Source organism: Psilocybe cubensis, chromosome 5 (assembly GCF_017499595.1).
Source record: "Psilocybe cubensis strain MGC-MH-2018 chromosome 5, whole genome shotgun sequence".
Classification (NCBI taxonomy): domain Eukaryota; kingdom Fungi; phylum Basidiomycota; class Agaricomycetes; order Agaricales; family Agrocybaceae; genus Psilocybe; species Psilocybe cubensis.
The window spans coordinates 150,609-163,618 of NC_063003.1; the positions used below are offsets into that span (position 1 = coordinate 150,609).

A 13,010-nucleotide genomic window follows, 5' to 3' on the forward strand; every position below is an offset into this window, starting at 1 on the left:
TTGGTTACTGATAGAACCTTTGCATGGTATGTAACAAGAACAGTTTCTGTACCTTAGTGATTTAATATGTTAATTCAAAAAATTCAATAGCAGATGCGCTTTACTATGCCCTCTGTGTCTCGATGGAATTTGATAGTCAAAGTATGTTGATTGTCTGATATCACTCAAGCTTTCTCAGCTCATGAAAAAGAGCACAACATACGCTTCTCAGCAAGTAAGTCACATCCTCGTTACATTATTCTTCTCTTTGATTAGCCGGCGTAGAGGCAGCCTCAAAACACTACAAACAATATCTTATTGTAATTCAGATAAAGTGTTGCCTCAATGAATACGCCACTGGAACCTTCATCGGACTGGAATTGACAACAACAAAATATGGTGATGTCCGTACCGGAATGCTTGCATTTATTGATATGATTCAGAAGAATCCATATCATGGTGCCAAGATCAAGCAGCGTCGTCGGCAATGGGCAAAGAAGGGCATGTGAGTATTGCTTTGGCATTGTTTATTTTACGCATTTTCCCCTTCATTGACAACCTTTACAGGGAACTTCTTCGATCTCGTCCCAATGTCAGCAACCAACTTCAGTTCCGCCCTGTTCTGGACTGAAGTCGGTTGGCTGGCAAGTACATTAGCTTTTAGGCATAGCATTATATATATATATATATATATTACAATCAATCATTTTTGCTATGAAATTTAGACAAGCATGAATGTGAGCTGTATAGAGCAAGCCTATTATTGGAATAAATGCTACTAATTACCTATTTGAACTAAGCACTATAGTGTTCTGTAGTAACTGTGCTATGTTACACAGTGCAGTAAATCATGATATTTACCTCTGCAGAAAATTGAATAATGTCCTCTGTAGTACTATAGGGAATTATATGTCCGGCTACTCAATCCTTTAGAGCATTCCTATAAGGACTACTGATTCTATTAGTGCAAAACAAGAGGTGAAGTTTTGGGGAAATCATCTGTTTTCATTTTCTCTGGTGCTAAGATTTGTAAAACTCTGAGAGTATTATATATTTATGAAATGTGTGTGTGTGTATCGCTGATCCAGGATGAAGAGTATTTTGACCACAACCAACCAACAATTCGGACAAGTTCACCAACGGTGAAGTTCTTCAATCGGAGCTTAAACATTGTTGATGAGTGGCTGTGCCTATCAGGCTCACCTTGCACTCTGCACCCACTGCGGGCGACGACTCCTCTAAGTTAAACAAACAGCTGTTGTTTTACATGTTCTATGTAAGTTCAGCTGTAAGTTTAACATACAGCCTACTTAAAATCAAATAATCTTCTTTTAGCTGGTTGTTCAACTTACAGCAGTCATCGCCCGCAGTGACTGACGAAACTTGACTCGGCTAACGCTGGGTCTATGCGCGTGGCGGATGGTAGGGAATAAAAGGATGTGATTTCGAAGACCTGAAATACGACAGGGATTGGATATTGGATATTCGCACGTCCGTGAGAACGTCGGCCTCTCCCCGTCTGTGAATGCTGGACACTCTTCGTCGTGTGTCACCAGTACTAATCCGCCTCTCAGCTCCACCGATGCCTTATCTCATATCGACTTTTAGGTTCTGGACCCTGGTCTCGATCTGAGCACATAAAAGACCATTGTTATCAGAAAGTGCAATTTTTTTCAACAACGTCTTACGAGTAAGTAACTCTGCGTATATTTCTTTTATATAATATAACTTCTCCAAGGTTTCCCATTCCTTCCTCTCCTCCATCGTACACACAAAGTCACACGATCACCGCTTCAGTTGCAGAGAATAGAGCAGGATATAATGCATCCGAGGTATCCACCTGCACCACCACCCTCCCAGTCACCCACATCAAACGTAGAGCACGCGTCAACGCAGGAGGTATAGTCGTCTGTTGGACACGCAGAGCGTGTAGCCTTCTCCGACCTCCCAAAACGTGCGCTAAAACAAAGCAACGACAGTCAAATCTTGCATGGGATAATACAAAAAGCATGCGATCCTAACTTTGAGAAGGTAGGGGCGACCTGGGTAGGAGTGGCCGTGGCAAGGAGGGCAGAGCCCAGGATGAGAGAGGTGGCGAGGATGATTGAGCGAGTTTGCATCGTCTTTGATATGCGAATGAATGCTTAATCGAATGCGGAGTTGCGATTTTTGCTTGGGATAAAATACCCCTACCAGTGCCAGTTTATATACCCTTTTCTGCTTGAAATATTTATTATTCTGTCGATCTAGAATCACCGTTTACCAGTCACCGTTGACTCTGAGCTCCAACATATCTTCAAGCTTCACCCATAATGACGGTGCACTTCTTCAGCTTCAAGCTTCACCGCTTCATCCTTCAAGCTTCAAGCCAAAATTGACCTATTTTTGAATCGACAGAGGGTAACTAGGCAAGATCAGAAGCCCCGCTATGCTAAACAAAGCTTAACAAATTGCACCTATCACAGATCTAACCATATACCGGAAACCGAACCCCCTTGTTCCCGGTCAAACAGACTAACTTCAGACAAAGCTTACCCAAAATGCTCAAGTCCAACACATTATGTAACTCACTAGACCAGTCACAACACCCTCGATGACCGCATCTCGCGTCCGAGTAAGGCTATTCGTAGAAAGTTTTACTATGGATACACTTGAAGATGCGGTAGTTTTGAGACCAGAACACCTAGGACGCAGAACCATCGCGGTGAGAGTAAATGACCGACGCAATGAGTGTGACCCGTGCCGACATATTAGTGCTACAGTGGATACTGAGAGTGAAATAGACTTGTTGTACACTTGGTCGGCGTGTGCTGCGGTGCACCGTGCATTCCTAGGCTGCGATTCAGACATAAACTGATAAAATATGCCAATAAACAAACTAAACACAGTGCTAGACGCTCTTTTCTGGAAGATTTAATTATATGAATGCAAAGTATCTTTGATGGTTAGGTAGAAACACGGGGCTGGCTCAAAATCAAGGTATAATTCACTTCACACGCCCCAACACAGAGGACAACCTATTCTCCTAAAAATCAGTGATGTTGTTTTTGGACCACTCTTTATGGGCGACTTGTGTATGTTTTTACATTGACGTCGTTTCAGATGCTGCAAAGGAGTGATCAATATAGAACTTCACGAGCGTATACATCGGCTCTACCATTCTCCCAGCCACCATTGTTAAATTCAGAGCACGATACAACGCAGGAGAGGTAATTTCCTTGGTAAGGTTCTTGAAAAACGTGTCATTATAGGGAATGATCTGATGACCCTGATTGATCAGAGACCTTGTTTAAAAGAATATCCGATCATCACTGAGTTTGTCTCGAATGATTGATGCTGAGATTTCGCGGTCTTTATTCACCTCGTATTTTAATTGTTCCGCCTGTCTTCTAATTGTATGTCCCTACGGTGATCATTGTGTAGCTTAGCCCTCTTGATCTATGTTAATAAATTGGAGATCTGAGAGAGGTCAACAGTAAGCCTGTAGTATTAGACTTCGTTCACAAAAACCAGTTCCCAGTACTGCAAATGGCGTATAAACATTTCTGAGTTGTGAGTTATCAGTATCTATTTTTGGTACGAAAGGTTTGGCCGTCTGCCGATGCAATTGCGTAGGCGTCGTTGCATTCATTTATACCCTTTTTGGTATATCTTACACATCTTCCCGTTTCGCTACATCACTCCGTAGTCTTCTTTACGTTACTCAGTCCCAGCTGGGCTACACGGTCAATGGTTAAATTAGCCGAGAGTGTCACCGTCAACTTTATAAATGTGAAGCCTGATACCAACGTCAAGTCATTACACTCACTTTTCCAACCTCTCTGCACCCCGTAGCGTTCAAAACCTACCCAGGAATATAATGCCAGCATTTATTACCGCTATGAAGCGCGCGGCGACGGTGAGCCCAGTTTATAATTCAAGCGATGCACTTGACCAGATAACTAAACGCCGAAACACACTCTTTGCTATACGTAGAGCTTCAACCCACCTACCCTTCCAAAGGACGGCACTCCTCTCAAATTCGGGATTATATCTACGGCCGACATCTCAATACAAGCTCTGATTCTTCCAGCGAGGAGTCATCCCGGCGTGGAGATATACGCAATCGCCGGCAGAAGTCTAGAGAACACAGAAAGGTTTGCAAAGAAACACGGAATCAAGAAAGTATATGGCGGAAAGGATGCATATCAAGGCGAGTGTTATTACTTTTCTTCAAGGGTTTGGAACTGATGAAAGACTCGCTTGGTTTAGCCCTCGTTGAAGACCCTGAGGTAGACGTTGTGTACATACCAGTAAGTGCTTCTCGCCACTTTTTCAGAGAAATTGAGCCTAAAAAAACTTATTCTATTAGTTACCCAATATCATGCACTACGAGTGGACGATGCGGTCTTTGAACGCGGGTAAACACGTTTTGGTTGAAAAGCCGATTGCTATGAGATCCGAAGAAGCGCGAAGGGTGCATGAACTTGCAGAAGCAAAGGGGCTGGTGCTCATGGAAGCCATGCATATTCGGTCAGTTTCATTTTCATCAATAACATCTCACTGTTAGCACTTACTGATGCTTGCCTGGATGAATGGTACTACCTCCGACGACGATAGGTTCCATCCTGCTGTTGCACGGTTGAAAGAAATCATCGCGCGAGGCGACATAGGTGCCATCAAACATATATCGTCAACAATGTTTCTGCCTAGCCTCGCAGGTGCCCTCTATACTGATGAGAAATTTGCTTTGGGGAAGGGATGTATGATGGATGTCGGATGTAAGTTTCGCCTTTCTAAACCTTGCAGAATTGTTTATTCTCTGACTAACTTGTGCACATTTGACAGGCTACGCTATCGAGATAATTCGTCTTGCATCGTCCTCGGACCCCATAGCGGTAACAACCGCAGAGTTCGATAATGATGTCCACCACGTTCATAACATGGATGACAACGCCCGTGGCACTCTTCAACTCCCTAACGGAGTGACGGCGGATTTTGCCAGCAGAATCTCTGTTCCACCTAAATTTGGGATTATCCCAAAACTCAATTTCGGCGTGGAAGTTGTGGGTGACAAGGGAACCGCAAAGTTGACCGAATACATGATTCCCCAGGTGTATCACTCGATAGTTGTCACTGATACTGCTGGGAAGAAAACGGTACACAAAGCATACACCTTTTCAGACGGAGATGGCACGAGGCCAGTTGGAGAACCCTGGTGGTCTACATACAGGCACCAATTGGAAGCGTTTGTGACTAAGATCAAAGGGAATGAACCCAGAACCTGGATGACGAAGGAGGACTCGATAACGGTTATGCAGGTGATTGAGCAAGTTTATGAGAAGGTACGATATCAGGCCTGTATCCTCACATTAATTATCTGACATAACCACACTGCATAGATGGGCCTGGAGGCCAGGCCAAAATCGCCTTACGTTTGACAAACAAGTATGATTGTATCACAATTTTTCTATTTATCATATGTACTCCATAGTAATTATATAGCAAGATACACGGTTCACATTTATATGATCCATTCCGACACATCGCACAGAAGGCTAAAATATAGGAGGGAAAAACTTCCTAAAAGGTGCCCTGACCTCGCCTGCAGCACTCTATGATAGTCACAATCACATTGCTTCAGCATATGGTCTCCGGGTCGATGAATACCTGCTCATGTTTATCCAGCCCCCGGATAGCGATCTATCCCTCGATGCGTGAAATTAAACCCTAGAAACTGTCTAACACATTTAAATCAGCCAAAATTCAAAAAGAGTTTCTGAGGAAACGCACCGAAAGCTCAAGCTTCAAGTGTTATTTGTGGCAACTTCACACTCCACAAGCAATATCCTGCTCCGACCCGCTCTTGGAATTATCCCTATGCGTCCCCACCCTATCCCATAAACATACACAAGCCCTCATTTGCGTCTTTCCAGAAGGTCTATAGCTGCCGCAGCACCACGCTGTGCGCAAGAGCATAGTCCGAATTTAAGAAGCGCATTGGCAAATCCTTCAACTGGACATTTCAGGGCAATCCCTGGCGTTTACTAAAGGCCCACAATATAGGCACCGGTCGATCCAATTGTGAAACCATGTTGTCACCCTCGTCCCGGGCCATAGGAAGAGGGCCATACAATGCGAAAGAGGGTTATTTGTGCGAGTCTTCGCAGCGAGCATCTATATGCTTCATCATGAATGAATGAAGTAACAACAATGTGTTATATTTGAGGTACTTACCATCGCTGTTTGCACAAGTGAAAACGGTCTCTCCGCGCATATTCCGCCACTTAAAAATCCTCGTTTCCATCCTCTCAGTAACCATTGGCACGAGCTACACATACATATAGCATTCGGACTGTAGTTGATTCGTGGGTATGATTTGAGGAGAGGTTGCGAATACACGAAACGGCGATAATATCGGATAGGATTGGTCAACTCGACGGCGATGGAAGGTGCAGAGGAGGACACAACTATATACCATCACACTAAAAAGAATGTAGTTAAGGCCAATCGAATCGGAATATCATAGACTTACCTTTAACTGAACCGCACCAATACAACCCCCCGAATCTTTCAACGCTCGGACAAACTTCCTGCATCTCGCTCTTCTTTGCCCACGTTGCTAGACCACCACATTGGCGGAGATGATGGGGAACTTCCTCAAAGACCACACCTTAGCTAGTGAGGTGGTGCATGAGTGTGCAGCGTAATCGAATAAATGCGCTGGGTGTTGAAGCGCAACAAGGAGGAGTAGGATGTTGAGGCCAAGTTGAAAGAATGCATCTCCGTGAGGGGTAGGAAAAACGCAGGGATGACTAAGGCTGAATAAGGCTACAGTACCTGGAGCGAGAAAAGAATCGTGGCAGTCGTGTGGGAGCTGAACTCCGGGACGGATAGTTGAATTTGGAGGATGGGAGGAGGTGGGCAAGCTCTGTCAATGATTATCGCGTGCCGACTTTCCCGTTGACTCTAGCCCCTCGTAATAGTGCTCCATTGCTGTTTATGGCAGGAGAGAAGTCCTGGAATCGCTGTGTGCAAGATTAATCGGAGCAAGGAATGGGAGATGACGGCAACTCGCACTGGTCAACAAATTTCATTAAGTCAGCGCATCAAAAAGTCTAGTCTCCGCTTGAAGACGTTTGATCGGTAAAATCTGTCAGGGGCAACCTAATTGGGAGCAGCTCAGCAAAGTAGGGCATCTAATCTGCAAGAGGTGCGAGGACAGGATTTGTCCTTGAGAAATATGTAGACTCGATGAAGATACAGTCGGACCAAAAGCCCATGTCGATGGCAAACTTCTTTTTGGAGAATGCCTGTCGGAAATTTGGCAGTTATAAACGTCAATATCAAGGCACATCTTATATAACCTACGTAGTAAGTGACGTTTATCATCTCTGATTCTGTACACTGAGATGTAGTTTCTTAAGTGACTTAAGAGACGTTACAAACAAATTCAAATGACTGATTACTGTCAAAGACGAAGCATTGATAGAGTCATAGTCATCAAAGATCACTGGACTATCTCATAAGTCTGGATTTCTGACCTTGAAAGTGCATCCTAGCGCTTAAACACCGTTGGGATGACAGCTTGGCCTTGGCCATGATCATCTGAGAGGTATATCGTTATTGGTGCTTATATACATGTCTATCTATTGGAAAGAACGTGATTTCTTATGTAAAGAGTGTACGAGAGCACTCGCACCTTCGAGTGGGGTTGTGGTATAAAAACATAATAATTCTGGCTTTCAAATGCCTTCACGTCTTTGAGCTTCTCCATAGATTCTAAAAAAAGATGTTCAAGACAAGCTTCATCAAAGCACTTGTCGTGGCCGTTACAGCGCTTAATATTAATGTCCATGGCGCTCCCAGTAGGCAAATATTGGATAAGGTACGCGGCCATATCTACCGCGTTCTTTCATTCATCACATCACCCCAGGCGGCTCGTTTCTCCCTCGAAGTATCAGCCAGGTTTATCGACAGCAACCTCTTCGTATGCATAAACCCGAACTTTGAAGAGCCCTGCACAGACATCCCAATCACCGTCAATGAGTGTATCAACATCCCCACCCCCTTCGACGACGCGATATCAAGTTTAACTCCCGACCCCGGCTTTATCTGTACCTTGTTCGTGTACGTAAACTCATGGCATTTCTCCTTAACCTTTGATAAAAATTGTGCCTGCTGTCAGAGATGCGAATTGTCAGGGTGCCAGTATCGGTGTTAAGTCGCCAGGAATTAGTGATTTGACAGGGAGCCCATTCAATGACAACCTATCGTCCTTCCGGTGCTTTACCCTGTAGAATATTTTGGCTTCATGACCTCAATGTATGAAGTTACACTTCCTTGGAGTGGAAAAAGGGTAGTCAGCCTTGCCGTGATTATCGAGTAGTAAATGCCACTACTATGATAATTATCCGTTTTGGGACAGTGACGAGAGACACTATCTAGTTTTTGGTGCTTATTGTTCACCATTAACGACATTTATCGCCTGTAGGCTGAAGGCGTGGGCCAAATCAGCTCCACAGGTTCCAGCGACGACACCGGCATGATTATTGATATGGAACCGTATTTCGGAACTTGAAATTACGATAGGCTGAGTCTATTCATATTACAGATTGATAACCTGCATTATTGTATAAGAATAACACAATGCCTCGTTTCTGAATTCAGCGTGACTCACAGTCCTTCAATCTCTCTGCTTATTAGGGATGCTCAAACAAAATTTCATCAAATCACTTGTAATCGCAGCATCGGCGCTCATTGCTCATGGAACTCCTAGCGAGGACATCGTGAGTAGCCTAAGATCACGCATTGAGTCGCAACCTGCTGAATGTAACTAACAATCTGCCATTCTGCCCACAGACAGTCCGTTCTGATGGGTCCATTTTCGGGTGCACCAACCCCAACTTCGCCTCTCCATGCAACGTATTTTTCTACACACTCAATACATGCTCCAACTTCCCCGTAGTCTCAAAAGATGCGCTATCCAGCGTGACACCCGAGGCGCCTATTATTACCTGCACTTTCTTTGTGTACGTATATTGCTTCCTTGTTAGCCTTGTCGTATCGTCTGAATGGGTGATCATATTTTCCTCATTTGTAGGGACATCGACTGTCATGGAGATAGTATCGTTACCTCGTACCCTGGACTCAGTGACTTGACTGGTACCCCATTTGACCACAACTTAGCCTCAGTTCGATGCTCCAATCCTCCTTGAGCAGGTCACTTTGGCGTGCCGAAACACCAAAAATTGGTGGATATATCAAACGTGTGAAGACTTTATTTGACATGGGGGGGTATAAATTATTTTCTGTAATCCAGAGTATGTCGTACAAATGAGAGATCCTAGCCAAAGTTGACACGACGAACTCCAACTGGAAACCGGCCAAGACAGTCGCGCCAGCCTAGTTGTGACTAAGTCCGCGCATCAGAAGCGTGCGACATATTATTGCCGTTGACGGTGCCGAGTTCAATTTTTGCTCACAAGGTTCAGTCTCCGGTTGAAAATGGCTGTGTAATTGGCATTACTAATCAAAATTTGGGGTGGCGGATTCATGAACTGTCGCACAACCATTGCACAGATAGCAATCATATTTATATCAAAAGAACTTCGATTCACTTACATAGATTCCTTACAGCTTTAAATATAATAAATATGGGTAAGGGATCCGATGGTGCCCGAGGATATGGGTTATTTTAAACTCGTTTTTTGTTTTCCAGTAGAATATACTGAACCTTGGTGAATTTAGATTTGATAAGTATGTGGCGGAGGCACCAAGTGTGTCCCTACATTAAGAGTACATGTGACACTATAATTAGATGATAACGCTTAGTTTTCTTACCGCATAATTTTTGCAGCGTTTTCTAGGTAAGTGGACCAACTGTCATCAGTGGTCAATGAATCACCAGATAATAGTTTTAAACCGCATGAAGGTCTTCCTGTTCTACCGGAAATCGTTTGATACAATAAAATTTGAACCCTTCTCAGTTTACCTCCAGGTCCTGAAAATGACAATGTGAGCAATTCTATAAACGATGACCTCGCAAAATTAAAGTTCTGCCTGCTCGGTCAAATTTCATTGTTTCCATTATACGGCATGACAAATGGTGGAAACAAAGTATCTAAACGATGGTCTGGAGCACCTGAGCTATTCTATATAAGTCGTTCTATGTCTAGTTTTTAGTCTCATTGGAAAGGCGTTTAATTCTCTGACTTTAAACAATGATTATTTCAAACTTCATCCAATCCCTTATTGCAGTCGCTATGGCCCTGGGCTCCGATGCCACTCCACTGGTAGGTCAAAATTTCTAGTCATACTTCAATAGCTAATATTATTTTACTGTTTTTACATCTTCGCTCACCCGCTAGGACCTAGGACGTACGTTCTCCTCAAGATCCAGGGACGCTATTCAATGGTACCCTCTTCGTATGCGCCTTCCCGAACTATGTTCTTCCTTGCGCCAACTTCAACTATTCCACCGACGTCTGTGTCAACCTCACAGTACCTTTCATGAACTCTACAGCAAGCGCGACCCCTCGTGATACGTTTAGCATCTGCGCCTTGTTCACGTACGTGTTTGCCTCACATGAAATGTATATTGCTTATCGCTGGATGCTAATGTACCTTTATGTACAGGGGCCCTAACTGCACAGGAAGCAGTATCACTGTATCGTATCCCGGAAATAGCAACATAAATCCCCCCACTTACGCGTCATTCCGATGCACCATTCCGGTATAGGCCTAATTTCCAGTATTACTTCCCAAAGAGTAACCCGGGATACTATGTTTCATGTAACCTGCTGTAGTGCTGAATAAATAGCCTTGCGCTTAACCTCCATCATAACAATTTGGAAGTCAAGATTGACTAATTTTGTATTTCAACTGTAAAGACAGAACGATGAATCGCTATCGTACATAATACAGATTTTTTGCTATGTACAACAAAACGATTATCAGGAAAGTCCACATAAGTAGCACCCATCTCCGCTAAAGCATAAAGCACAGAAAGTCCAAACACATTCACCCAAAGGGGTATACAAGGAATGATAATACTCAAAAAATCTGTAGCGTCCCAGAATCGTTATATCAGACATCTCCCACTCAGAAAAGCGCAACGAAGGATACGGCAAGACCAAACAGACCCAGTCCGGCACTCATCCTCCTTCCAATAATTGCATCGCTAGAGGGTCCATCAGTGTTCTGTGCAGACCCACTAGTCCGAGTCTGACTCGCAGAGCTTGAGCTAGATGAATCAGTCCTCGAGGTGCTCGATGTAGAAGATCCAGAAGATGTCGCGGCAGGATTTCCACCGGTGGTCGTAGCGGCCGCTGTCGCACCGGGAACAGGGACTGTCTCGGTTCCGTCAAAGATGCTCTCACTACGGAATGTGCTGCAGGACGTGCTGCGCGGGATGCGGACCGAGTACGGCACCGTACCGTCGCCTTGCTTCCAAGTCGTGGTCACTCCAGCTGCGTTGACATACTGGCCGGGCGGGTCCTGCGACTCGGACTCGCACGATTCAAAGACGCCTAGTTTAGCGTTAGAAGGCGCGTTGAAACCGCAACCCATAACGTCGTAAATGTGCTCGCAGAGCCGCGCGGCGCGTGGGCCTCTGGGGTCGCAAGCCTTGAGACAGAACATGTCGTTTCCGTTAAAGCTGATTGTGAATGTTGATTCCGTCAGTTGCGCATTCAGGTCTATAGGTCAAGATGCAACGCACTTGTGCCATTCGACAGCTTGGACGTAAGATCCGGTCCACGCGCTGGTAAATAACAGTCCACCAATAGGGTTTCCGCGCTACCAAACATCCAACGTCAGCCCCATATTTCCTAACATATTTTCTCGAAACGAATCACTCACGAGATCAGCGCCGTGAGGGTCCATCTCACCGCCTGAATCACCGGGCTTCATGTTGATTTTCGTCTGGTCCATGAAACCCACAACCTGGATGTAATCCGGCGTCTTCGTGAACTGCACACCCGTAATAGTTCCCTTGGGCATCACGCGCGTCCCGTGGCCCTTTTTCGTGCACCATGCAACCATCTCGCCCTCAATGTTACCCACATCCTCTCCTGGCTCGGGAGGTGCCCAGAGACAGAAGTCTATATGATATTGCACACGCATCAGCTGCGAGAACACGGCATAGATCAAGGAGAAATATAAAACGTTGTCTACGCACCGTCGAGAGAGTTGATGAAAGCCGTTTGGCAGAGCGACTCCTGGTTCTCCGTGGTCTCGTTGCAGATGTTGTACCCCTTCTGTAAGCCACGGGGGAGCCCTACATCAGTGTCCACTTTGTATGGCTATGGATTATCGCATATATCATACCAAGTCAGCAAGTTATACCCGGTAGAGTTGCGTTAAAACTCACAATATTAGTGTAGTTAAACCTCTTTTGCGCGAGCGGGACGAACTGAGCATTGATGCTAGACGCGGCGAGGAAGAGAGAAACGCCTAGAACGGCAAGGTTTTCCTTCGAGTAAACCATCACACGAAGTTTAATTAGCTGATCCTAAGTATACGTCAATCCGCAACTGTAAAGTTTGGCGATCAAGAAAAGAAAGAAAGAAAGAACGAGCTACGATGAATCAAGAGAAGTTGGAGGTGGAAGGCAAGAAAGATAATTGAGGAAGAACAGCGCAGCAGCTTGATATATAGCACTCCCGGCGTCGACACGCCTATGCCCAGAGACCAGAACAAAGTCACCGTCCCAAAACATTTCATCAAAGCAGGATTTCAACCGCTCAACACAGCCGGCTCAAGAACCAAGGTCAAGGCGTTGAGTTCCCGATAAGCATTTTGCATATTTGGGCAGATTCCCCAGCACGTTGGTTATTGCTTGCACCAGCAATCCAGCCAGGGTGTATCTAATCGGTCTTCAAGTGCTGTTCAGAGGCGATATCGAATCAATAGGCGTATACCAGAAACACCTGAATTATTAACAACAGAACTTAGCACCTGGAAGCCTGCAGTACACTGAGACATCCATAAATGCTTGGCAAAAATTGAATTGGTCGTTTTTGTTCAAGCTTGGCAAGCAGTCTCCCGGT

At 44.9% G+C, this 13,010-nt stretch overlaps 4 protein-coding genes across 4 annotated transcripts; 3 read left to right on the forward strand and 1 right to left on the reverse strand.

The window, feature by feature from the left end:
• Positions 1–181: 181 nt before the first annotated feature.
• JR316_0005531 (uncharacterized protein) lies at positions 182–610 on the forward strand (the record flags this gene model as incomplete). The annotated part of the gene is made up of 3 exons (XM_047891289.1): positions 182–214; positions 309–484; positions 547–610. The coding sequence occupies 3 exons, from the start codon at positions 182–184 to the stop codon at positions 608–610; spliced, it is 273 nt and encodes a 90-aa protein (XP_047748638.1).
• A 3,228-nt stretch (positions 611–3,838) lies between these two features.
• Positions 3,839–5,679, forward strand: JR316_0005532 (putative oxidoreductase; the record flags this gene model as incomplete). The annotated part of the gene is made up of 7 exons (XM_047891290.1): positions 3,839–3,877; positions 3,955–4,171; positions 4,231–4,271; positions 4,331–4,491; positions 4,579–4,739; positions 4,807–5,303; positions 5,647–5,679. The coding sequence occupies 7 exons, from the start codon at positions 3,839–3,841 to the stop codon at positions 5,677–5,679; spliced, it is 1,149 nt and encodes a 382-aa protein (XP_047748639.1).
• Positions 5,680–10,181: 4,502 nt separating this feature from the next.
• JR316_0005533 (uncharacterized protein) lies at positions 10,182–10,699 on the forward strand (the record flags this gene model as incomplete). Its single annotated transcript, XM_047891291.1, has 3 exons — positions 10,182–10,253; positions 10,336–10,529; positions 10,597–10,699. The coding sequence occupies 3 exons, from the start codon at positions 10,182–10,184 to the stop codon at positions 10,697–10,699; spliced, it is 369 nt and encodes a 122-aa protein (XP_047748640.1).
• Positions 10,700–11,061: 362 nt separating this feature from the next.
• Positions 11,062–12,448, reverse strand: JR316_0005534 (uncharacterized protein; the record flags this gene model as incomplete). Its single annotated transcript, XM_047891292.1, has 5 exons — positions 11,062–11,617; positions 11,681–11,757; positions 11,821–12,062; positions 12,140–12,263; positions 12,332–12,448. 5 exons carry the CDS (start codon positions 12,446–12,448, stop codon positions 11,062–11,064), a joined length of 1,116 nt encoding a protein of 371 aa, XP_047748641.1.
• Positions 12,449–13,010: the final 562 nt, after the last annotated feature.